The sequence below is a fragment of the Rosa chinensis genome, chromosome 6, assembly GCF_002994745.2.
Source record: "Rosa chinensis cultivar Old Blush chromosome 6, RchiOBHm-V2, whole genome shotgun sequence".
Lineage (NCBI taxonomy): Eukaryota > Viridiplantae > Streptophyta > Magnoliopsida > Rosales > Rosaceae > Rosa > Rosa chinensis.
The window spans coordinates 50,641,770-50,669,053 of record NC_037093.1 but is presented as its reverse complement, the minus strand read 5'-3'; the positions used below and the strand labels follow the sequence as shown (position 1 = coordinate 50,669,053).

The window sequence follows — 27,284 nt, the reverse complement described above, 5'->3', positions numbered from 1 at the left end:
TTTGGATGAGATAGGTAATTTATTCTAATAAATATATTTATTCCTGGCAAACCAAATAATATAAGCAATCATCAAGATCTTTGCTAATTGCACATGTGCATTCTTTCTTAAACCATCAAGCCAGGCCAATAAATCAAGGGGCCGTGACCACTTACCAAATTTCAGCTTCAAAAATGTCTGCTTACTCCACTAAGAGTTTTTAAACCCCATTTACCCAATTAAGTGTTAAAATGACAATTGCAACCTCCAATTAATTAAAAAAGGATTAATTTCAGTTTACCCCCTGAGGTTTGGGGGTGTCATCATTTCACCCCCTCTACTTTCAATTTTGAATTTTTACCCCCTAAACTTTTCAATTTCAATCAGTCTTGTTCAATTTTTACTGTTCCGTCCAAATTGGACGTTAAGTTTGACTTTTGAGGGCTAAAATGGTCATTTCAACATAAAAAATTAAAAAATAATTTTTTTTTTTTTTTTCTGTTTTTTAGTTTTTTAGTTTTTTTTTTTTTTTTTGTCTTCAACCTATACACCATAAATTATAATAGGTTTATAAAAACAAAAAAATATTCTAGGTGGTTGAAAACCGCTAACTGGTCTACGATATTTGTAATATATCTCCGATAAAGTGAAGAATTTTAGGATATATCCCCAATAAAGTGAAGAAATATCTGTGTAAAATCATTTTTGGTCTGCGATATTTGTGATATATATCCAATATTTATCTGTAAATAAATATCTGTAAAAAATGATTTTACACAGATATTTCTTCACTTTATTGGGGATATACAGATATTTACAGAAAAAGTGTAAAATCATTTTTTACAGATATTTCTTCACTTTATTGGGGATATATCCTAAAATTCTTCAATTTATTGGATATATATCACAAATATCGTAGACCAAAAATGATTTTACACAGATATTTCTTCACTGTATTGGGGATATACAGATATTTATTTACAGATAAAGTGTAAAATTATTTTTTACAAATATTTTTTTACTTTATTTGGGATATATCCTAAATTCTTCACTTTATCGGAGATATATCACAAATATCGTAGACCAGTGAGCGGCTTTCAACTACCTAGAGTATTTTTTTATTTTTATAAACCTATTATAACTTGTGGTGTATAGGTTGGAGACAAAATTAAAAAAAAAAATGAAGAAACAGAACAAAAAAAAAAAACGAAGAAACAGAAAAAAGAAAAAAAAAAGAAACAGAAAAAGAAAAAAAAAACTAAAAAGCAGAAAAGAAAATAAAAAACAGAATTTTTTTATGTTGAAATGACCATTTTAACCCTCAAAAGTCAAACTTAACGTCCAATTTGAACGGAACAGTAAAAATTGGACACGGCTGATTGAAATTGAAAAGTTTAGGGGGTAAAAATTCAAAATTGAAAGTAGAGGGGGTGAAATTTCACCCCCAAACCTCAGGGGGGTAAACTGAAATTAATCCATTAAAAAATTACAGGTTCAGTCTCTCTCCTCTATCTCTCTCTGCAGCTGTTGCCGATCTCTCTCTGACCGATTTCTCTCGCTGGGATTGGTGCTGCAGGATGAGTGGCTGGGTAGATCGATATATGAAGGAGCATTGGTGTCCAGCGGCGATGCGTGCAGAGCACGCTAGGCACCTGGGGCCGGGGGCTAAGAGGTGGCAGGTGGGCTGCTACGTCGTCGTCGATCTGGGTGTTGCAACGGTGGGGGGCTGATGAATCCGATCTGGGTGAGGTCTGGGTGAGGCAACGGTGCAGAGGAGTCGTCGTTGAGGTCGAGATCAGGTCTCAAGGGCAGCGTGGAGATCAATTGCTTTGGTCCTGCTGTTGGGTGCGGAGATCAATTTCTCTTGGCTGGGTGCGGTGAGGCCGGGGGCCAAAACAATTTTTTTTTTTTGGATGGCGGCAGAAAAGAAGAAATATTTTTCCTACTTAGGTTTTTTTTTTTTTTTTGACAGAAAGAAACTAGAAAACTAGAGTTTATTTTCTTGGCTATTAGCTCTGAGCGTGCTGATAAGGTATAAAAGTAATATGAGTATTGGGAGGCAATAATATGAGTATTAGGGGCAATAATAGGCATATAAATTGATCAAATGTGCATGTAGTGTATTCATTTTGGTTTTGGGAGTTTATGCAATTCACTGGAGGGCAATATTATGATTATTGGGGGGCAATAATATGATTACTGGGGGGCAATAAATTCAGATGTCGGAATCCGGTCACCAGTCTGGTAGTCGGATTCCGGTGAATGGTAGTCGGATTCCGATGACAGGACGCCGGACTCCGGTCACCGGTCGCCGGAGACCGCGGCTGGCCACTGGTCACCGTAGCACAGCAAGGTGGATGATGACTTCTCTCTCTAAGTGAGAAAGGAGAGGGCAAAAACGTGCCAAAAATAAATAAAAAGAATAAAAAAAAGAATTAATTGGGTATTAAGGAAATAATCTCTTAGAGTGTTTTGGATAAATGAGGTTAAAAAACTGTTAGTGGAGCAAGTGGGCAATTTTTAAGCTGAAATTGGGTAAATGATCATTTCCCTATAAATCAATATGATTACAATTAAGAATACTGCATAACCAAACATCTATAGCAAAAGGGCCATCTTTAAAAAGATGATTAGTTGATTCTAAATGATTCTGACCAAAAGCACAATTAGCTTGAAAATTAGGATAAGAAGTAAATATTCTATCTTTAATTAGTTCTTAATCTATCTTTAATAAGCTGTCAATTGAAGACTTTAACCTTAAGAAGCATATTTAAAGAAAAAAAAAAAAAGGCTTGAGGGCAGCCGCACCAGCCCTCTTTCCAAAAAAAAAAAAAACATATTTAAAGACCATATGAAAGTAAAGAGTTTTTTTTTTTTTTTTTTAATTATTATTAATTTTTTTTATGATAGAAACAAAACAAAGCAAAACTAGAAAACAAAACCACGAGAGACACCCCCTCCCAGCTGATCCACATAGACCACTAGGGACACAAAGGGGCAAACAGATGAATTATGAGCAATATTCACTTCCGAAGCTATATAATCAGCAACAAAATTAGCCTCGCGATATACATGTCTGAAGAGTGAGCTCCTTGATATCCTATAATAATGTTTTAATTCGCCATGGAGTCTGGCAGCGGCCTTGAACACAGTCAATTAATAACTTGGAATCACATTCCACAATAATATTGAAATGATGATATAAAAGGGCAGTATGTAGTCCATCTCTAAGAGCCGTGGCTTCCGCAACAAGCACTAAGGCATTGCCAGTCTTTCTATTAGCTGCAAAAAGAGGGTTACCATCCTAGTTGCGAATAACAAAGCCAATAGTAGCCAAACCATTCTTGATGGAACCATCAAAATTTAACTTGACTTGATTTATATTGGGAGGTTGCCACTTAATAAGGAAATATTTTGAAATCTTTGGGTGAGAGGGTCTGGGATTACCCTTCAAATAACTTCAAATAACTGGAGCTCATTATAAAAGCTTGAAACACACATGAAGCAGGAGAAACAATGATGTTCTTAAATATTAATTTATTCCTGATGTGCCAAATGGCCCAAGTAGTATACTAGAAGCAAACTGATCTGAAGAAGAAGAATGGTTCCAATATGGTCAAGCGAATCAAGAAAAGATCCATTCCAAATGATTTCATCTTGAGTATCAATGACTAGGACAATTCTTAACTTGTGACATAGTAGTCGACTTTATAGTAAACTTCCCATTACCGGAACAACCCCAAATGATTTCATCTTGAGTATCCATTACAAAGTGAAAGAAAGGGTCAAGTGAGTATATAAAATATACAGAAAAATATTAATTAGACTTGTTGATTATGTAAGAAAGCTATGCTGATCGAGCTGGAATGGGTGTACAATTATAAGCAAATAAGCATGGATTTTACCTAGTAGAATAGAGAATTCAGTTTATATCTTTTTTCTCTTAAAGTATTGCTGCAACTATGCTCATAGTATTAGAGCATGTTTAGCAGACTCTCTATTCTGGCTCCTTAGATATTTTGGAGAGCATGTTTAGCTTTTGACCAGACTCTTAAATGGTTTTTCATTATAACTTTTAGCTATCTCGCTCCTAAATATAGAGAGCGAGATGAAACTCTCTATAATTTAATACATTCATTTTGAGTAATTTTATATAATTTATAAATACATTTAAATAATTTAATCTTCACTTAAAAAATAATATAAATTCAAAACTAGCTAAAACAGATAGTACTGATATAGATGTATTTCTAAAGTGGCTAGTCAAAATAACTTTTTAGCTACTTTGATTAAAATTTGACTCAAAAATGGCTAGCATTGCTAAAGATGTTCTTAGGAAACCATATATTTGGTATTCTCTTGTAAATTTAATAATTTTGGATCATAGATTTAAAAAAAAAAAAAAAAAATTAAAGGTGATTGCATTAAATCAACAGTTAAATCGTTAGAGACTACATACACTAAAGACTAAACATAGAGAAATTGGCAGAATTTTTTTGGATCATAGTTATTTTGTGTGATATAGTGTAATATTAAAATATATTAACTACAGTATTAGATGCACTCAGAGACACTCTAAGTCACTTGAAGCTGCTTTTCTCTATTCTCAAACTTAGGAGTTGCTGGTAACATACTATTATGGGGGAGCATGATTGAAAAAATCTTTTTCTCCTTGGTTTTAACTTTGAAGAAAAGTTTGGTTTCATGATCAAATTCTAATGTTCATTGCTCATATGTCCACGGCTACTTCCAACATTTATTTTGTTCCAGCTGTTCGTTTGTAACATCATTGTTGGATGTGAAAGAGGTGGTGCTTAATGCGGGGTTGACCATGATGGAATCTAGGGTCGATGATGGTGCTGAGGTTAGTGAGTGCATCGCTGCTTCACTTGATTTGGTATCTCATTATAGTCAATTAAGGTTATTTTTTTGGAGCTTGGATGGTTTTCCTTTTTTGTTTGCTTCAATGCCAGGTCTGTACAGATATATGTTTTACTGTTCGTACCACAGTTGAGTGTGTTAGTGAAGATGGACATCGGCTGTATTAATGATGATCAAGATACCTTGCTAGTCCAATAGTTATTATTATTTTCAACAAGTATATTTTCTTGATCATAAGGGGAACGTTTGTTATATGGGATTTGATTGGCTTATCTCATTTAAACAGACTTATTCTGTGGTTGGCATCATCCATGACTCCATTAAATGAAACTCTGGAATCCCAAAAACAGACTCAACACCTTCTTCTATAGTGAGCCCAAAAATCATCTTCTTCAGCCTCGTCTTCTCCACAACCTTCACCCGTTTTGAAATTAAGCACAAAAACCTCATTCCTAGCCCCAACATTCATAATTGAATCAAAATTAGCCTAAAGAAACCTGAAACCACCACCACAGACGGCATGCCCGATGGTGGCTGAAACACCCAGAAACCAATTCTTCCAAAACATAATCAAATTCAAAAATCATGTAAACTAGCATGTAGAACACGAAGAATAGATTATCTTTCATACCTCATGCACCTCAATATATCGCCGAAGCTGCCGGAATTTGTAGACAAATTCCATCGGAGACTTCGGTGTTTGATTTTCTCTCCACAGATCGAACCCGACCAGTGCTCCGGTTAGAGGTGGCCTGACGGCGGAGTTTTCATCAGGTCACCGTTTGGAGCTTCGCTGGTTTTGTAGGTTGGTGTGTTGATGGTTTTAGTTCTATGATTAATCCTGCTTGCACCAAACGTGGGTCAAGGCATTCTATAGCATAAGCCAGGCTTGAGGAGTGCAGGACTCTTTAAAGAAATTAAGACGGGGTAATACAATCCCCTCTAACAAACGCGCCCAAGATGTACTACTTGCTAGAGTTTAACTTTTGGATAACACAAGGTTATAGTTAATTGTAACTTTGTAAGTAGGCACACGTCAAACTGTGATCTTGACGTACAAGTGAAATTTATTTCCTTAAAAAGAAAAATTAAGATTATTAGAGAAAAATAATAAGCTATTGAAAATTAATTAATTTTTATTTATATTAGTAGGGATCTTCTTTTTTTTGAAAGGAAAGACGACAAACTATATTAAATGATAACAGAGGTTACATGGAGCGATGCAAAAGCATCGAAAGAAAGCAATAAAACATAACGAGATGCACAAACGCATCTATAATAAAGAAAAAGCAATAAATGATAATAAGATGCACAAACACATCTAGAATGAAAGGTAACCAGGATGTGACTTGATGTCGAACGACATCGCTGCACTGCATATGTCACGAAAGCAGTGTAAATGTAATAGTAACCGTAACCGTAACTGGCGAAATGATCACCTAGGAGAGGTGATTCACTCACCGGGAGTTAGAAAATAACCGAGGGTGTCAGAAACTCGAAAATTAGCAAACGAACCCCTAAGAACCAGAACCAATACCAGATCAATATGAGCAGCTGTCTCGGATCCAAGATCAGTATTTGTAAGCGACCAGGATCCCAAATCCGGATCCAAATTCGGCCCTAGACCCAAATCAAGTCTGCTAAAGCAGTTTTGACAAAAGCCCAAACCCATGTGAATATGATTAGGGCACCCTAGAGTCATCTCCACTCTCGACACTCTAATGCATGTGCATCCAAACACCACTGATCAGAGCCGCTGCGCCCTTATCTCCACCTGAATCAATCCAGGGCTCCCTCAAAGCTTGAAGGAAGAGAGCAATTCGGGGAAGGTATCCGCACAACAGACCTGGGAAGACTCTCAACATCAATTGGATCTGCAAATTCTCCCATAATAGGCCCAAACGCATCTCCTCCAACCCTCGTTGAGAAAGACTCAACCATGGATCCATCTTCTCGCGCCGGGCAGAATTGACCTCACCTTCGACCGACTCGGTGACACCACCGCCTGATCGATCTGGTCTGGGCATACCCCAAGCATCCAAGCACAAACCAACCCACCCACGTCGCCAGATTTGAGAAGCGCTCGCTGAGGCCTCGATGAACCACATCCATGAGCCGCCATCCGTGATGATAGATCAGCTATCATCCTCAACGCTGATCTAGCCGGCAAAGTGCACGCTGCCTCCTGCTCAGCGCACGGCAGCAGCCGCATTGACATTGGATAAAGCGAGATGGAGGGGAGAATAGAGTCTCCACTCTAAAGAGCCGACACCGGAAAAGGTGAGGGAATAGAACCCCATTGAATGGGGGAAGGTGTTGCAAAACCACGCCCAAGGGCGGCGGCCGCTCAACCCTAGCAGAGTACTGCAAGGTCTCATCCTGTTTTTGCCTATATTAGTAGGGATCTAATCCATGATTTAGTTTCACTCTAACTCAATTCCCTATTTTTTTTCACCATTGGGAAACCGAATAATGGAAGAAAAATTATGGAATTGAGTTAAAAACGAGGGGGAATAGTGGAAGAATATACACTAAAATTAAGGAATTAGTTTAACTCAAAATTGAATATACACTAAAATTAAGGGAAATAAAAAAGATAAAGGAAAAGAAAAGAAGATAAAAGCCAAATATACTGTGGGCCGTCAGACCAAAAAGAAAAAAACCTGTAGGCCGACATAGCACTGACAGAAGTTGAAATTAAGTAGAAAAAGACAAACAAACATTACAAGGAGACAGTACGACTGTACAAATATACACTTCTTTATACGTATTCTCTGCCACTATTTGAATCATACTTCGTTTTTCCTTTCCTGGGTTTGACACTCCAGAGTCCAGACAGTTCTTAAAAGGGTTGTTGTCTTTGTCTCACGCTACACTCTCTGAAGAGAAAGAGAGAGAGAGAGAGAGAGAGAGTAGAGATGGAGGGTGGGAAGAGAGGAGATGAAGCAGGCCCATCATCAGAAAAGCTAGAGGAACTGAGTGAAAAGCTAAGTGAGTTCTGTCATGTTGAGGAAGAAGAAGAAGAAGAAGATGGTGAAGATCACAGGAGTAATGGGGTTGCTGCTGGCTTTGTTCCTGGGCCTTTGGTTTCTCTCAAGGAACAAATTGAGAAAGACAAGGTTCTCTCTACTCTTATTCCTCTTTTGCTATATATAAAGATTCTCTCTTTTCATCTATGTTGAATTTGGGTCTGTTTTAGTTTTGCTTGAATGGGATTGTTGTTTAATTGATCACATGTAATGGACTATTCAAGGTTTTGCTTGAAGCCTTGATCTTTTGTCTAGAATAGTCAGGAAAAGATAAAGATCAAGGCTTTATTCTTGAACCCAAAACTTCAATTGAAGTCTGAACTGTACCTTATATAAGGAATTCAAAACCATATGCAACACCAAGAATTTGAATGTTTTTATCTCGATTATGTTCAATGTGGGGATGCTAGGCTTATATATTGATCTAATTCCTGTTGTGATCCAAATGCAATTATTCAGATTGAACCATTTGTGTGGAATTGATTATCAAAGTGTTCCGTTGTGTACCGATATAATTCTGAACTCACCTGTGTTTAACAGGATGATGACAGCTTAAGGAGGTGGAAACAGAAGCTGCTTGGTTCCTTGGAAAGCGATTTGGATGGTTCATTTTTGTGAATCTTTTACACTCCATTTCACCTTGTTCTCTATTCAGCTTTTCACACAGTGGTTTGTTCTGTTTTTATGAATCCGTTTGTTATGTTTTGCTAAGAGTGTTTCATCAATCAGGCCAAATGGAACCTGAAGTCAAATTCCACTCAATTGGTATCATTTCCGATGACTTTGGGGAAATAAATACTCCATTGCCCGTTGATGAAAATCTGATCGGTCGTGTCCTGTTTACACTCAAAGAAGGATCTGAATATCGGCTTAAGCTCACATTTAGTGTTCTGCACAACATTGTTTCTGGCCTTACCTATTCCAACACAGTGTGGAAAGGAGGACTTCAAGGTGTGTATTACATCCATATTGTTGCCTTTGGATGTATGAATTGTGCAATAGAAATGGTTGAAAGCTTTTGAACTTTTGGTTAAACATACAAATGCTAACATACTGTAGTATTCCTCATCAAAAAAGAAAATATAGGTATTATTGAAATCTGTCAACAATGTTAGTTGTTTCGTCTGCTCACTGGATTGAAGACCCATAAAGATCGATCCTTTTGGCATATCCTTTTGAAGTTCATATTGTAGATGCTAATGTTACTTTAATTATTTATTTTCGCTACTCTTGTGGTTAATTTTATGGTTTGGGTGCCAGTTGATCAAAGCAAAGGAATGTTGGGTACATTTGCTCCGAATAGAGAACCCTATGAGCACACCTTGGAAGAGGAGACCACTCCATCTGGGGTGCTTGCAAGGGGCCTTTACTCGGCAAAGCTTAAGGTGCGTTGCAGTTTGCACTTACGTATAGGCACTTGTATGCAGCAAGCTTATTTTGAGATTGAAAAGTGAAGGCATAATACCTCTTTCTTTTGGTCATATAAGCGGAAGATATGGAGTCTTTAAAACCTTACCAGGTTATAGATCTTAAGGGAACATCTGTACTCAACACGAGTGCTAGCGTTTGAAAAGCAAATCAGTAGTCTTTTGTCGATGTTTGCAAAGCTGCCATTTCCCAACAATATTTTCCTTTTCTGTAGTCATTCTATACTAGGTAGTAACTTGTGAATTATGTACACAAACTATTTGCTGATTTTTCTTCACTTGGTTGTCTTTTGCAGTTCGAAGACGATGACAAGAGATGTTATATGGAACTGAAATACTCCTTTGAGATCAAAAAGCGGAGTTAGCGACTTTTTCTGGAAGATCCTGCTTGTTTTTTCCTCCATTTTCTTTATTTATCCATGAACCACACCACATATCTTCTTTACTTGTAGTTGTGATGCAAACGTACAATGGAATTCTCATGATTATTTCCTTGGCTTGTGATGCAAATTTGGAATTAGGATTACCATTACTGTTTGTTGCTTTCGGAGCCCTGTTTTTCCCTACACACTTCACTTCCCTAGATAGGGCTCGTTCTGCCATTCAACTAGTAAAAAATGCAACACATGCAACATGTCTTCCCTAGATAGGGCTCGTTCTGCCATTCAACTAGTAAAAAATGCAACACATGCAACATGTTGATCACAAATCAGCTAGGTGGTCCTTCACTTGAACTCTTTATTTGGTCAAGATAAACTGATAAACCACTTGTAATCAAATGTATTAGGCAAACCCAATTGCTTTCCAGCTCATGAGGATCGCACCATTGAACTTGTGTCAATCAACCAAACAGGATTTTCAACATTGCTTGTTGAAAAGGCTTCAGGATAAAAACAGAATTGAAGATCTAAAAAAAAATTATTTTGGCGTAACTTCATTATATTAATTAGCGAAAAAAGGGAACAAAATTGTTTTGGCCCCAATCTAATATACAAAATCTGCAAGAATAGCATTCTCTGAGTTCAATATACATTTATCCTTGTACGGTATAGTAGTCCATTGTCTCGGATGGACAGTCACTGCTAGATTCCGAGACAATGTAAATAGTTACACATTTCGAGTGAATAACAATCTGATAGCAAATCATGTTAACAATGAATTCAAGAAATACTTTGGTGGTGCAATGGTTCAGCAACATGGTGCTGAGAAGCTACCAGAAAAAATAGACTATATGGAGAAAATTTGGGGGAGCTGAGTTGACCAAAGCAGATCTAGCAGTGGTGTCCTCCAGTTGCAAAATTGCTTGAAGAGCAAGCTGAGATACCAAGTTAGATATCTATTGACGACAAATCATGAAGCAAGATCCGAGATACGCTGATTGTGCTTGATACAAAACTGCTAAAATGTTACACAATGCAGTGCAATGTCTTGCATGTAAATGGTAATGTGCCTTCGATTAGCGCAAATATTGGCAAGGGACCTGATTAATTTGATGCTAGAACCCGTGAGGTGATGAAACAGAAATATAATCAAAAGAACATCAACTAGAGTAGATTATTCATTTCTTATCAATAGTAGAATAACAATGATATTACAATGTTGAATCGACACAACAATTTGAATCTCTCAGCATTACATTGTTTCAGCAAAATTACATCACACGTGAAACAAATTTTATTTATGCAGATGACTAATATAAAGACTGCAGAAGAGTGCACTCTATTCCAAAGATATTCAAACAGAGAATTTTTCCAATGCTTTTAAGACTTATGAAATGTCAAAGCATGGTCCTAAGAACAGGTAGATACTAATGCAAATTTAGTTATTGATAAATGGGAATCATACAACTGATATTATTTCCGAGTCATAGCAAATTGTATGCATTCAGATTCTTTTAAGATTAAGACGATAAAGAAAAAAGGATGCCTTTCAATCTACAAACAAATGCAAAAGAAGATTTACGTAGAAGTGGTGATATTATGCTTTTAAAAGTAAGCTGAAGAAGAAGAAAGGATACCTTTCAGTCTACAAGTAGTGCGAAAGAAGATCTGCTCTAGAATTCTTCAACCTACAGCTCTGTCCTAAATGAACATCTCCAAAGAGGTATCTACATCACCAAACATAAATTAAGATTAAAAAGAAAAGGGGCAGAAATGAGCTTTAGCTTTCTAACAAATATTTAATAGTTTGAAAAAGAACAAACCTATATTCACAGTATTCAGCCCATGCACATCGAGCTTTTCCATAATCCCAATAGCAGTCCTCATTCCTCAAAGGTCCCCGTTTGGCTGTTGCATATTACATATTAGCAAATTACTTAGACGAGGATGGGAAGAATGAGAAGAAGAAAGTGCCAAATATATATCAGCAATCACCTTTAGTAACAAATTTTGACTTAGCATCGGGATGGATATCATGCCACATTTGAAGCCACAACTCTCTCATTAGAACGGGGGATCTAACAATGTTCCTATGATTCGCTACATTAAGATACTGTCAGTGCAAGGTCTATTTTCTGAAGCAGAATAAATGTATTAATTGGTTATATACAAAGTTGCTGAAGATGGTAATATTATAGAAGGGCACCTTGATGTTTTTGTAACAAGAATTTACACACACACGCACACATAAAACTAGAAGACACCGAAAAGTTTTCTTATTTATACATGCAGGAATAGACTACAAGTTAAATTAGAAAATGATGATATCCTTTTACCAATCAATGCAACTGAGACTTGAAAAACAGTAATTTTTCATATGTTCTATCTTTTTAAAATCTTTCAAAACCAAGCAGATGTGATATTTCTGTGAAGTATCAAGTGCAGGAAATGTTTGTCACAGATGACCAACTGGAATCTGTATGGGCCATCCCATGGTGCTCAGCTACATCAAATTGTCTAATAGTGTTCATGCAAAGTAGCTGGTTATACTGTAAAGTAAGTTCCATAAACAAAAGTTATGCTTCATTTTGTGAGTCTGTGACCACTGGTTAAGATTCACACCTTTATCTATCTCCCAAACTGCCGTCCTCCTTCCTGGTATACTTTCAGAATCTTCATAGTAAGTTATGTACTTGACCCTGGGCAACCTTGTCATGTTTGGCAAAATATCTTCTTCATGATGATGTTCTACGTTCAATTCCTCTTGTACATCAGAACCATCATGCTCAGACTGCAATTTCAAGAGAAACAGAAATTCAATTCTCAAAGAAGGCCACTTTACTGATGAACAAACATAAACAAAAGAACACTGTTGTAAAATATGAGAAAGATTTTTGACTGGCATCTCCTCACACGTAGACATAAATGTGTGAGTAGGAAGTGTGTGCTCCAAGAATATTTTCGTTTCTTTCTCAGAAGAGATGATTGCACTAAATCATTGCAGATAAACATGTTATGTAATTAAATGAGAAGAAGTACCTGCGGAGACCTAGTTATGTTAACTTTTGGTCCTAGCCAATTCTTGCACCAAGATAGAGAATGGTATGGTACCTGTTGAGTAGTGAGTTATTAAGTGCTATGAATGCTGTTTTATAGTAGGACCATGGAATAGTAATACTGAAGCAGAAGAGTTGAACATATTCAATAATGGGAATCATGCATGAATGTTGTGACTCACAGTCTCATCCCCACTTGCTGCTCCTGGATTTCCTTCGACAAGATTTCCTGACCTATGGAGAAAATTATAAAATTATACTGTCAAGTTTCCCCAAAAAAAAAAAAAAAAGACTTGACAGCCTGAAAACATACTGAACTTGAAAACGTATTTGCAATATGATTAGGTCAATACAGAAATGATATTACACATTCAATTAGCGCACAAAGTCACCACCTTACTTTTATTTTATTTTTTATTTTATTCCAAACATGTACATAGAGAGCAAGAAACTTACCAAAGCAAAGTTCAGATATGAATAAGTATGCAGTTACTATATTCAAGTGACACAATCTTATACATTTTCTGCAGTAACTGTATTCAAGTGACACGTGGATGCGTGCTCACACCCACTCGTGCATACATTTTGCGGACTAGTGTAGTATATAACTATTAAGAAATTCACCTTGAGACCAAGGAACCTTCAATCTCATAAATCACATCGGTAATGATCCAGTTATCGGGGTAGGGCTTTCCACTTGGTGCAAAATAGTAACCAACCTGTTTTCCATTGCCAAGACACCAAAACTATCATTCACCACAACACCCATACCATCTAAATGTAGAACAAGCACCAACAAATCCCTAGTCATAAGAAAGAGATATCTTAGGATGAATACAAATGAATAGCTCTTCTTATTGGCAATCAAATCATAGAGAATCTAACCCAATTGAGAACAGAGAATATATTGAACTTGTAATAGATGCTTATATGAACAAAAAACCATGTCTGTTTCTGAAATTACCTGTCCTAGTTATGCTTACAATGATCAAATCATAACAACAAAGAGGTTCAGGCATTCTCGAACTAAGTGCATCATTTTGTAAGCAAAAAAAAATTAAGTAATCACAAATTAAAATTGTTTCAAGCGTGAAAAACAATCTGGAAGCAAGGACAAAAATTTCCAATTAATCAGTGTGATACCAAAACTAAATCAATAGACCACGTAGCAGATGATCAACAAGAATGCCAATCATGTGAAGTTGCTTTAGTCATGACAGAGAAATAATATATCCATTATGACATTGCAATTATACCTCAGTTTTCAAGTCTGTTCCGTAGATGCAAAATATATTTTTTAAAGGTGGTCTTTCCCATGGTGTGAGTGGATTTAAAACTGGATCATCATGATATAGCCTGAAATAAAAAGCATTTCAAAAACAGTCGAATTGAAAATCGGAACCAGAAATCAATATTATCCATGCTTAGTAAAACTTCAAAATGTAGAAAGGACAGAAGCACATTTTATAGCAGAAAGTGTCCTTTACCACGGGCACTAAAGGTGCCTTTCAACCTAGGTGACTGGAACACATAATACAACTAACCTAAGAAAGCATAATTAATACTAGAGACAGCACAGAATTTAAAAGTTGTGAGTAGAGCTCGTCCTAAACTAGCAGCATGGAGAAGGAGAAAAGTACTACAATATTCTACATAATTACTCACTTCTTTAATTGGTACAAAATCCTCTTCATATCTGGGTCATAATCCTCTATTGCTTTGAAAAATGTCCCATCTGCTATTTCACGGGCCGAGAAAGACAACTGGGTAGGTATTCCACATTCTATGCTAGAAAAGTTAGTCTCGGTCATGTCGGTAACAGATGGATAGGCATCATAGCCTGTAAATATATCATGCAAAGACAGTACATACATATATATTAGAATATATCAACATTGCAACCAGAAAACTTGCATGGGGATCAAAATTTTACCACGGGTTGCAGGAATTTCAATGTTGATGATATTTGTAGCCCATCCAGAGAAGTTCATCTGAAATTCCCGCTCCTCACAGTGATACGTTTGATGACCTCTCTTGTTCCTGTTCCCCCCAGAGAAGTGGTTCCAGTATTTATTTTCTGCCTTACAATACTTTGAAAAAGGCATCATCCATAATGTAGAAGCAAATGAATTGACCATCAACCGAGCTGTCCCCTGATCATCACAAACATTCAAAATGCACTACATCAGTTTGCGTCAAGCAAGTCTAAGTTCTGAAGTTCTATAATTTATATGCTTTACACTATTCTGAGCCTGATGTAGACAACATTAGTTTCAGAATTTCTAGGTGCATCTAGAAGCCTGAATGAAAATAACTGAGTACAAATTTTGCCCTACCCCAATTTTTATTTTCAGTTTTGCGTAAGTGCAAAATAATAGTAGAATAATGAGAAGAAGAGCAGATATCCTACACGCTGGAGCATTTCGTTGGTTATAATGGCATAGAAAATTAAAAATATGAAAACTATAGGTCACAACCTCAGAAATAGGAAGGCCAAATGTCAGTCCAGAAAGTGTTCCTTTGACAGTCTCGATTGCACCAAGAAGCGGAGCTCCTGGAATTAAATCACCACAAATAAGTCCAGATAAATGGCATGAAACGACTAGAATAAACGAAACTCTCACAGTAGATGAATTCTGATGCATATAAAGCATACCAACGGCAAAATAGGCATGAATGTGGTCATCCAGCCATTTTACATAATGTTTTGGTGCAATCTCCAGCTTTAGCCACTCCAAAAAGTAACGGAAGACATGATTACCAAGTGAATGGGCAAACACTACTGAGGGGCCTCCACGAAGTTTCAGTGCCGTCTCAAATGTCAATCTGTATTTATTTATTGTCAGATTAATAGAAAATTAAAGCACCATTAACAAATTGACAGACGAACATAATTAGGTACTAACTTGAGCTTGTGAAAGTAAAGGTCTCGCTCCTCAAGCATGGAGGGCGAAAGCCTCCAATCATAAGGAACAGCAATGATTGCATTGGCTTCAATTCCGAATTCAATACACCATTTCACCCATTCCTTCCACACAGAAGAAAGAGGACCTTCCAAAAACGAAGCAACACAACAAAACTAGCAATAAGCAAACAAAGCAAAATCGAATGCGAAAAACCGAAAGAGGCGAAACTCAGAGACAATGCAACGTTACCGGTTATATAACCAGGATCGAGCTCCGTAATGGCGGAGAGGCCGCTATCGGGCCGCGACTTGCAGTCAGGATGATCCGTTTGGTTGTGCGGGTCAAGCAGCATGCACTTGAGCCAGCAGTTCACAGCAGAGAGAAGCTGCGGCACAGAATCACCGTCACCGTCACAAAAAATGGATGAAAACTCGGAATTTGGTGAAAATCAAAGGAGAAGAGAAGAGAAGGAAGGAGGAGGCGTACTTTGGTGGTGTCGAGCCAGACCAAATCGAGAGGGTTGAAATCGAGAGGAGAGTAAGGACAATCGAGGATGGACCAGGCGCGGAGCTGCGTGGAGGCCAGGCCGGGGATGATGATGCCGGAGAGCTTGGAGTAGTCGCCGCTCCAGTCTTCGCCTCCGACTCCATTGGAGAGGAGGAGAAGAAGAAGGAACGCCGTGAGCAGGTGGAGCTTCCACGTTGCTCGCATTGCTCTCTGCGATTTTTGGTTACGGTCAATTCATTTCCCTCTGATTTTATTGGGGGAGGAATTGCAGATGCCAGGTGGTGTAGTGATACTAGTACAGTTGGGGGGAGTTGCGTTGGGATCAGATAATTAAGAAAATGAAAAGTAAGGAAATTCAAAGTTTGATCATGATTCTTCTCACTTATGTACGGTAGCCGACTCTTTCGCCAAAAATAGCATCAATCATGAATATGGTTTGGTAGTTTTCGACCTTCCTCCTATTCATGCTGCTACTTTAAGGAAATTTTTAGAATTAGAAGATCTTCTAATGGTAGGCTAATTGATTAGTTTATTCTGCTTTGCTCTATTGCCGGGCCTTTTTAGGCTCCCTTGTAACCCAAAAAAAAAAAAGTAAGGAAATTCAAAGTTTAATCATAATTCGTCTCATTGCCCAAACTGAATGATGAGTACAAAATATAAGGATGGTTTCTCATCAGTTACAAAAAGGGAAGCTGACGTGTGGTCGAGACCACTATTCACGTCCTTCCAAAGCTAACAGCTCTTAGCTAAACTAATGGGCCTAATGGTTTGTTATTGATGGGTTTAATGGAGGTTTGTTGGGCTGACCCTAACAAGTCCTCCCTCCTTAAGCAACAGGCCAACCTCAGCTGCCAAATTGGGAAAAACAAGCCGTGATCGATTGAGCATCCTCCCAAGTAACGTCCTCCTTGGGCATACCAGTCCACTGAATGAGCCATTGCGTCACCGATCTCTTCTTCCTTTGAATCACAGCAATATCCAAAACCTTAGCAGGGTACGAAACTATCTCACCCTTATCATCAAATTGTGGAAGAGTCTGGGAATTGGGAGTAGGGCTGCACGCGGACTGGATTGGATCGGTTTTGACTCCAAACCGTCTCTATGCCAAAGTAAGCGGTTTAGACATTTTAGACAATCGGTCATCGAAGAAAATAAACTTAATCCGATCCAATCCAATCCATTTAAAGATGGTTTGGTTCGGTAAGGCGGTTTTACCGTTTTAACCTATATAGCATTGACATTTTGTTTACAAAAAATTCATAGTAAAAATACTAAAACTCAATCTCAATAATAAATATTAAATTATCAAAATCCAAAACTAATATTCAAAAAACAAAATCCAAAATAGTTTCAAAATGATTCACTTATTTGGGTTTTAAGCCTTTTGGGTCTAGGATTCAATATGGTAGTAAATCATTTTGAGAATCAAATTATAATTGGAGATTTATAACTTACTTATAAAAGACTACCCACAAGTAAATATATATATATATATATATATTATGTATATAAATTTAAATTTTTTTCCCTATTATATTTAATACATATCGGTCGGTTCAGGTTTCGCGGTTTAAGTAAAAGAAAAATCAAACCAAGCCACTTCATAAAAGGTTTGGTTCGGTATTGAACCGGCTTTCATATTTTAACGCTAAAAAACCTTAACCAAACTACATTTACTGGTCGGTTTCGACCAGTTTGGCCTGTTTGTATCGTGTTTTGCACACCCCTAATTGGGAGCGGTGTCGCCGATGCGGCGTTTGAGGAGGCTAACATGGAACACATGGTGGATTTTGGATGAAGGGGGAATATCGAGTTTGTAAGCGACCTTGCCAAACCGTGCAGTAACCTTGAACGGCCCGTAGAATCTGGGAGCTAACTTATGCGATGGCCGCTTGAGCAAGGATCGTTGTCGGTAAGGATGCAATTTGAGGAAAACCCAGTCGCCTATGGCAAATTCCCTTTCGGTTCGATTCTTGTCCGCCTGTTGTTTCATGCGATTTTGGGCAAGGGTCATGTGATGGCGAAGAGATTGCAGAAGTTCATCACGGCTGCGCAAGGCGGTGTCCACAGCGTGCACAACTGTCGTGCCCTGAAGATACCAGTTAATCGAAGGCGGGGGAGTACCGTAGAGGGCTTGAAACGGTGCCATCTTAATGGTGGAGTGGTAGGAGGTGTTGTACCACCACTCTGCCCAATGAATCAAATTGTGCCAAGAGGAAGGTTGTCGGCAACGAAGCACCGGAGATAGTGTTCGAGTGAGCGGTTTACTACCTCTGTTTGGCCATCCGATTGGGGTTGGTAGGTCGAGCTCTTGCATAGCTTGGTGCCTTGGAGTTTAAAAAAGGCTTCCCAGAAACGACTGAGGAAGATGGGATCCCGATCGAAGACAATTGTTCTTGGCATCCCATGAAGCCGGAATACATCACGGAGGAAGACGTCAGCAATCTGCGAAGCAGTGTAAGGATGTGTGATAGGGATGAAGTGCCCATATTTGGATAAGCGGTCCACCATGACCAGGATGGCATTCAGGCATTGGGAAGAAGGGAGGCCATCCACAAAATCCATCGAAATGTCACAGAAGACCTCTTCCGGAACCGGTAGAGGTTGGAGGAGGCCGGGTGGGTTAATTTCTTCATAATTCTGCCGCTGACATTGATCACAGGCGGAGATGAAGGCCTTGACGCCCTTCCGGCAGCCAGGCCAAGAAAAATTGCAGGATAGACGCACAAAGGTGCGCAAGTAACCAAAGTGGCCACCTTCAAGGGAAAAGTGGAATTCCTGGAGAATTTTGGCCCGCCATTCCAATGTTTTAGGTACAAAAATCTTCCCTTTGTATAGGAGTATGTTGTCCCTTAAGAGGAACCCCTTTTTTACGTTTTGGCCTTGTTGGAGAGCTTGAGAAATAACTTGTGCTTCTAGGTCCTTTAGGCATGCTTGTTGGATGTGGGACAAACTGTCGAAAACCGGAGCGGAGAGTGCTTGCACAGTACACAACTTATGGCGGCGTGAAAGGGCATCCAGAACGGTGTTGAGGTGGCCAGCCCTGTACTCAATCTTATAGTCGTACCCAAGCAATTTGACAAGCCATTTGTGTTGGGCCGGAGTGGTGATAAGTTGGTCCAACAGATGCTTCAAAGTTTGATGATCGGTGAGAATCGTAAACTGACCCTCCAAGAGGTAAGGCCGCCACTAATCAACTACATATAGAACAGCTAACAGTTCTTTTTCATAAACTGAAAGAATTTGATTCTTTGGAGAAAGAACCTTACTGAGATATGCAATAGGGTGCTTCTGTTGGGAAAGGACCGCGCCAATATCTAGGCCATTGGCATCGGTTTCCACCTTGAAAGGTTGAGAGAAGTTCGGCATAGCTAGAACCAGGGTAGTGGTGACGGCCAGTTTTCAATCTATTGAAGGAATCTTTCGCCGTTGGTGTCCAAATAAAATTCCCATCTTTGAGCATTGCGGTTAATGGTTGGGCTATAAGCCCAAAATGTTGGGCAAAGCGTCAGTAATACCCAGCCAGGCCTAAAGCAGTGATGCAGCTTACTTTCTCTGGGTCCACAGCTACCCCATTGCTTGTAATAATGTGGCCCAAGTAATTGACTGATTGTTGAGCAAATGAGCACTTCACAAGTTTAACTTTCAAATGATTACATTGTAGGAAGTTTAAAACTTCGTCTAAGTGTTGAATATGTGATGTAAAATCAGGGCTATACACCAATATGTCATCAAAGAACACTAAGACGAACTTGCATAAAAATGGCTTAAACACATGATTCATCAAAGCTTGAAAAGTAGAAGGTGCATTAGAGAGACCAAAGGGCATTACCACAAATTCATAATGGCCTTCATGTGTACGAAAGGCGGTTTTGTGAATGTCATCCTCACACGTCCGGATTTGATGGTTGCCGGCACGCAAGTCCAACTTGGAGAAATAGCGTCCACCATGGAGTTCATCAAGTAGCTCGTCGACAACCGGAATCGGAAATCAATCTTTGACGGTAACGGCATTGAGGGATCAATAGTTGACACAAAATCTCCAAGTACCTTCTTTCTTACGGACCAATTGCACCGGTGAAGAGAATGGGCTTCGGCTAGGGCGGATAAGCCCATGGTCAAGCATCTCCGTCACTTGGCTTTCCAACTCGGTTTTTTTAGAGTGGGGGTACCGATAGGGCCTCACATTCACTAGGCCTGTTGTGGGTAGGATCAACGGGTCTTTTTGGATGAAGGCCTGTTAGGGCGACAAATAATTACCCATAAGTGGTAATGAGCTGTTGGATTTCCGGAGCATGGGCCTCGGATTGGGAACTTTGGGGCCTGGAAGGTATGGGCCCGATTCCAGCTGTTCTTGAGACATTAAGGCCTTGAATGCGTTGTGGTCCACTTGTATGGGCTGCTTGGTGAGGCCTTGTAGCACATGACAACGACCCCCAGCCATAAAGACCATCAGCTTCTCGAGGAAGTGCCATCCCACAAAACCCAATGTATCTAACCACTGAGCACTGAGGAGAAGATCACAAATTGGAACGGGTAAGAGTAAAATTGACGTTGTAAATTGATAGGTTTGAATGTTGACCGAGACATCTATGGCTTAGGTTGATGTGGATGTTACGGTGCCCGTTGCGGTGGTGAATTGAAGTGGAGGAACGTTCTCGATGCAGAGTCCCAGGTGCTTGGCGGTATTCGGATTGAGAAAGTTCATCGCTGATCCACAATCCAAGAAGACGTCGATTGTGGTGCCATTAATAGACCCTTTGAAACACAACATCTCACTGAGGGCAGTGCTGGTGATGGCGTGAAGGGGAAGGGTCGACTCAGTATCGCACGTCTGGTCCTCGTCCTGTGACTCGTCACGTTGTTGTTCCTCGAGGAGAGTGAGGGCATCCAGAATGACCATCACAGGGTTCTTACAGACATGTGATTTTGACCACTGCTGATCACAATTGAAACAGAGTCCCTGTGCTCTGCGTTCTCTGTGGTCATTGGGGATCCACTTTTGAGAGGGACCATCAGCTCTGGGCCTTTGGTGATTTGGGAGATTGTGTTGGAGTTGAGCAGATTGGGGATTGGTTTGGATGGTAGTGGGGACAGAAGGGGTGTGGGAGTATGACTGGTTTTTGGCAGAGTACGGCCAGGACGAGGTACGGCTTGGTCGGGAGGAGCGGTTGTGATTCAATTTCAACTCATAGCAGCGGGCTAGCCGTTGAGCTGCGGTCAATGAACGAGATTCCATGGCTATCACATCGTGTTGGATATCTTGTTTGAGGCCGCCAAGGAAGATCCGTAGGAGTTGGGAGTCGGACCAGCTAGGAGCACGACAAGACAGCTTGGTAAAAGCGGTGATGAACTCGTCCACCGTCCCGGTTTGCTGTAAGTGGGTGAGGGCGGTTTGGAAATCCTCATCGTTGCCAGCGCCGAAGTACTCGAGGAAGGCGGAGGCAAAGCGGTCCCAAGTGCGAGATGGGTTCATTTGCTCGAAAGCATTCATCCACATACATGCGTCTGGGCCAAAGTGAGATGCCAGAGTTGCAATGTGTTGGGCCGGAGGAATTTCTTAGGCACGAAGGTGCCTCTCAGCCATGGTGAACCAGCCGAGTGGGTCTTCGCAGTAAAAGCAAGGTAGGACGACCTTGTGTGACGTCCCGAACCCGAATTCACCGGGTTACTAGTCATTTGGACGGTAAACAACTTTTACTTTCACTTTTACTGTCGTTTCAATGCTTTTAGGGGGCCCTAAAAGTTGACTTTTTGTTCGGGTCAAAATTTGAGAAAATTTCCTTCATGAAAGTTGTAGAGGACGTTAAACCGAGCGCGTGCATATGTGGTGCGTAAAAATTGGACTTAGTATGTGAGAGTTACGGCCAAAAATGTAGAATTTACTGTTCATAGTAAGTTGTATATATATATGGAAATTACTGTTGGTAGATTTCCATTTTTGGAAAATCTACCTAGCCCCCGGTAACTTTCTCTTCTCTCTCCCCGACCCTTCCTCCCTTTCGGCCCGATCTCTTCCCCCTCCGATTTCTTCCTCCTCCGGCCGACCCAGAACGTGATCCGGCCACCCCCAAGCTCGGTTTCTTCCCCTTATCACGTCTGTGGAGGTATATTACGGTGATTTGGCCGGAGAAGCTCGATTTGGAGCGGAGGAAGCTACGGTGGCAGTTAGCCATTTTTGCCGATTTCCGGCGATTCCGGCCACCTCTGGTCACCATTTTGCCGTCGAAGGTTTGGTTTTCCATGGAGATCATTTCGCCCCTAGCCTCGAATCAAGATTTGAAGTGTAGAGGCCGAATTGAAAATCTAGGGTTCTTGATTTTCTGGGTTTTCTTCACCGGTTGATTTCGACTGTTTAAAGGTAAAATTGGGATGTGTTGTAGTTGAGAAAATTGATCAGTGTGTTGTGTAGGTGCTGCTGTCAAAATATGGTGGCCATCGGAGGTGGTTGCCGCCTGCGCGTGGGTCCCACGCGCCGCCACTGTGGGTGGCGCGTGGAGGCGTGTTGGGCTATGTTTTAATTCCAGTTTTTAGCCCATTAAATCCTATAAATACTGTAGAGCTTATATATGAAATTTGGTGAATTTTGGAGAAGCTTGGAATTAATTATGAATTTTTGAAGTTTAGGGTTTCGATTATCGAATTACGAGAATCCGGCCGTCGGATATCTCTCGGTTCTGCCTTGGAACCTTTAAATTAACGAAATGGTATTAGTGGTATAATTTGGGTTGCATCCGAGGAGAAGTGGAGATGTAATTAAGAGGATTTGATTTTGAGAATCGTATTTAATTGTTGAATAGTTATTCACGGAATATAATTGTGTACAGGGCGATGTACCGAGCTATTGCTCGACGAAGGAACTCGTATGCATGGTCGCCTAAATAGTACTGTGAGTGGACATTTGTTTTTAAATTAATTCCGCATGCAGTATTATTATTATTTTTCTTCCAATTGAGATTTAATTATGTTTTGAATATTTGAAATTTAGTTTATCGAGATTTATTTATGGATTACGAGATTAGTATTGAAATTCCTTCCCGAGGGCTTTTAGTAGATTTTTGAGATAGTCATTCATGAGTTATTGAGTTGGGAAATGATTTTCGGGAAGTGACTGATTCGGAAAAATATTATGAGAATTATTGTTTTCGAATATCAGTTTTTATGAAGATATATGAGTGCGATGGATTTAGCAAATATTTGAGTGTGATTGATTATCGAGATTTATTGGGTTTTGAATTCCGCACTTATCAGACTTGGGTTAGATGGAGCTTTCTTTCCGAAAGCAATTATTGAATTATAGAGTATGTGATTATGCTTTCGAGGATTTATTGAGATATCGAGGATTGAGTTAGCAAGTTATTACGGAGTTATGCTTTCGGTGAATTATTATTGATTTATTGAGGTAATATCGAGTTTCTTTCCGAAAGCAAGTGATTGAAAGAGGTTATTTTCAGTTCTTGAGGAGGCTATTCAGTTTATTAAGGAGGCCAGTTTTGGCGCATGCGTATCTTACCTAGTTGGCAGTCCCTTCTAGGTAATGGTCTGGTTGGCAGTCCCTTCCAGACTACAGCTCGGTTGGCAGTCCCATCCGATGCGTCATCTGGTTGGCAGTCCCTTCCAGATGACATGAGGTAGTTGGTCGGCAGTCCCGTCTACTACCTGTGGTTAGTCGGCAGACCCGTCTACCACATGTGGCTAGTTGGCAGTCCCATCTATCCACCGCCTCCTATTCCGGTTGGCAGTCCCTTCCGATGCGTCATTGGGTGGCAGTCCCTCCTAGATGGCATGAGATGACTAGGCAGCAGTCCTTTCTAGTCATCAAACGAGCCTCATGAAAATGATGTTTTTATAAGGATTGAGGATGAGATTTTAAGAGACTTCAAGATGTTCTTGTTACGTGATTGAGATTTCAGTAAAGAGGATGATTAAGAGTGTGTTCAAGATTGTTACTGCATGCGAGGTTTTAGAGAATAACTTGGGAAAGCATTAAGTTTTACTTATTCATTTGAAATTACTTATTTTTCGTCCACTCACTCTAACGGATTTTAAATGTTTTCCCCTGGGCCCTTCGGTTTTAAATGCCCAGTTTGCAGGCCAGTTTAGCTTGAGGTCGAGCGTACTTGGGGTTGAGGCATAGCTGTCATAGCTTCCGCATTATAAAAGTATTGGTCGTTTATCTTGTATTCTACCTTCTTGTACGCCTGAGAAATAGATTGCTCTGATATCTCTTGAGATTAATATTCTTAAGTTTCAGAATTGTTTTGTGATATGAGAGATGTTGTGATATAGGGAGCAGGGTGGCTCCAGGAGAATAAGGATGGATGATTTAGAAGTGTAATTGTTTGTTTACAGGTTTTGGGTTGTCCATTTTTAGGGGAAGTTCTGTCAAATTTTTGGTAGAATTTCTTCTAAGGTGGGCCCCGCAGGGCCTTTTCGGATTTCAGGGTGAAATCCGGGGTGGGTCCTGTCAGTTGGTATCAGAGCACTAGGTTTTAAGATTCTGTAGACTTGTTTCGATCTGGTTACCTTATATGCTTGATGTTACTCAGTACCTCCCGAGTGATGGCCCGACTGCAGCGGTTCCCCATCGTTTACTCTTCGGTGCTGAAGTATTCATCAAGTATGTAAGGTACGTGGTTAGTTGATTTTCCTTCAGGTGCTATGCCTCTTATACGCCGACCTCATAGGGATCTGTCTGCATATCAGATTGTTTATGTGTCTTGCACCTTTTCATGGTGATGGTGATGTTAGATTACCTTACAGGGTTGAGTTATGCTACGAAATGTGATCCGAGGGAATGTGGTGGTTATCTCTCCCTCGATGCCAACAAGTTTGTTGGGGTAAGGTTTAAGGTGCAAGACTGGAGTTCGATTTCGTGTTTGATTGTTAGAGTTGAGTGGGCATAGATTTGGGTTGTCTCAGTTTGCTATAAATTGCTTTAGAATCAGAATTTTTGATGGAAATGGAGCTAGTAATATTAGTGGTTCTGACGTTGAACCAAGTTTCAGGAGATGTGTTACGTGATGTGATATGGCATGTATGTGACATTTGTGATATCATTGATAGTTGTTGGAGATTACTTGGAAATCATGACTGGTTATCTTGGCTCTTTGACCTAACCATGATATTTGGATTTTGTTTTGTTCGGATTGGAAGGAATTGATTTTTGATACATTGACTTATAATTGATCCTTTTGAAGTTGTGGATCGTATTGAGTAAGGAGATAGACAGAATTTAAGTTTGATATAGTTTTATGTTTGAAACTTGAGTATTTAGTTGGACGCATAGAGCTTTACCGTCGAGTTACGATCTTTGCCAGTATTTAATTGAGAAGATTAGAAACATCTTTTGTATATGAGATTGTGCCTATGCGTGTACTAAATTGGTTATCCGTTTTGGCTGAAATGGTTGTACCTAAAAATTGGAGAATAGTGGTAGTGATCTCGTTGGGTATTCATAATGGTGCAAGTGGAATTACTTGTGATACGGAGTGTGATTTGAGTTATAAATTGTGGAGCCTTAAAGATTAATTGTGATAGATCCTTGGTGAAGTTTTTGCTAGACAGTTAGATTGGGATATTGTAAGAGTGGTTAGTGGAATAACTTTGAGGAAATAAGTTTCTCAGTTGGCTCCAGAAATATTTCAGATTAAGGTTTGACCAGAATTCTTGTTATATGTGGGTCAGACGTAATGCGGTTTGTCTTGGCAGTGACGTATTTCAACAGTGATTAAATGGAGGAATTGGATCGCCAGGTGGTTGGAAAAATTTCAGATCCAGGTACCGCTTTGTGTGAAATGAGATGTTGGACGGGTGTCTGTTTTACATCAAGGTTGTTGTTCGAGGAAAGACTCTGTGAACGGTGTTTGTCATCTAGGAATTTTGGTGGTTGCTTGAGTTGCATACATATACTAACAGATTGCTTTGAAGGAATTAAGTGAATTTTACTACCTTGATACCGTTACTGGTGGAATTGGTTAAACTGTTTGAGATTTAATTCATACTTTAATTGATATTTCTACCGTATGGTGGCCCATATTTGGAGAAGTACAGGAAGTTGTTAGTACGATTGATATTCGGTCACCATCACGGGTTTATAGGTACGTTGACTTAGCGGGATGTTGGAGTTGAGTTTGGAAATTACTTGTTTGGACCTTGGGTTTTATCAAGGGTTTCAATTTACTCTTGAAGTACTAAATTGTTGAGCGAGTATGGTTGAGTTGTGTTGTTGGATTTATGCTTAGCGAGATGAGGATTGAGAAATTTTGGTGCTATCTTAGTTAGCGCGGATTAGTTTTTGAAATTGTTGTTGTAGCTGGAATATTATTGAATAAGTGTGTTAGAGGGTGGATCTTCAGCTACTTTATCCGCAGTTTAGCGATGACAGCGTCGCTTGGGGATACCGGCTTTGAGCCATGCCAGGAGAGTTCGCTATACTCAAGTACTTGCAAGTTTAACGTTGATTATTGGAAGATTATGGTGTGGAAACATAGAGAAGAAAGAATGGACTATCTTGCTAGCAGTCTGGTACAGAATTTTGAACATAAACAGGTGTGTGAAATGTGTCGCCTTATGGCCAGCAGGGTATATATCAAAGAAGTTTCTCTAGTTGACTTAGATGTCATCTCAAGGCTTTGATCAATGTTTTAGTCAGGTATCAAAGTAGCGCAATGAAAGTGTAGTGGCCCCATAACATGCATGATTAAGAACTTATAGGTTGGTTCGAGGCTACTCTTTGATATGTTTGACGACTATGGGATCTCTACGTGCACGACATTCGATCAGAAATCCAAGCACAAATAGACAAAGAGGAAGTGTGGTTTTTGTGGTTGCTAAGGAAATTGGTTGTTTAAGACATGTGGGTTATCAGTGAGCATCTTGTGGTGTTTTATTAACTGTTGGACTTTCCATAACCCGTGTACGAATTGAAATTGTTTTAAGTGTGAGTAAATGTATTATCATGTTGTTGGTGAACAAAGTGGATCTTCACTGTACGAGTTATATGAAAAGGTATGAATGCTACTATTCAAACTGCATAGTTTGTGATATTGATACCATGAGTCATCTGAACTATTATTTGACCTAAATTTCTTGACGTCGAAGTTCTGTACTTGTGAGT

General features: G+C 39.5%; 2 protein-coding genes across 4 annotated transcripts; one reads left to right on the top strand and one right to left on the bottom strand.

The window, feature by feature from the left end:
* The first annotated feature begins 7,664 nt into the window (after positions 1–7,664).
* On the top strand, positions 7,665–9,848 carry LOC112170138 (rho GDP-dissociation inhibitor 1). The gene is made up of 5 exons (XM_024307311.2): positions 7,665–7,979; positions 8,430–8,493; positions 8,619–8,840; positions 9,150–9,274; positions 9,613–9,848. The coding sequence occupies exons 1-5, from the start codon at positions 7,779–7,781 to the stop codon at positions 9,679–9,681; spliced, it is 681 nt and encodes a 226-aa protein (XP_024163079.1). The 5' UTR covers positions 7,665–7,778; the 3' UTR covers positions 9,682–9,848.
* A 414-nt stretch (positions 9,849–10,262) lies between these two features.
* Positions 10,263–16,575, bottom strand: LOC112173619 (phospholipid--sterol O-acyltransferase). Of its 3 annotated transcripts, none has more exons than XM_024311306.2 (16): positions 16,145–16,575; positions 15,908–16,043; positions 15,659–15,803; positions 15,409–15,578; positions 15,230–15,306; positions 14,686–14,905; positions 14,418–14,592; positions 14,009–14,108; positions 13,377–13,471; positions 12,935–12,986; positions 12,736–12,807; positions 12,319–12,487; positions 11,692–11,796; positions 11,520–11,604; positions 11,334–11,423; positions 10,263–10,631 (listed from the first exon to the last, which is right to left on the bottom strand). In XM_024311306.2, exons 1-15 carry the CDS (start codon positions 16,367–16,369, stop codon positions 11,342–11,344), a joined length of 1,908 nt encoding a protein of 635 aa, XP_024167074.1. In that variant the 5' UTR covers positions 16,370–16,575; the 3' UTR covers positions 10,263–10,631; positions 11,334–11,341. The 3 variants fall into 3 exon arrangements, 2 of the variants coding, with proteins under 2 accessions (XP_024167074.1, XP_024167071.1); XM_024311303.2 differs by having other exon boundaries at positions 10,263–10,796; positions 16,145–16,573; XR_002925620.2 differs by lacking the exons at positions 10,263–10,631; positions 11,334–11,423 and having other exon boundaries at positions 11,692–11,786; positions 16,145–16,573.
* Between the last annotated feature and the right edge of the window lie 10,709 nt (positions 16,576–27,284).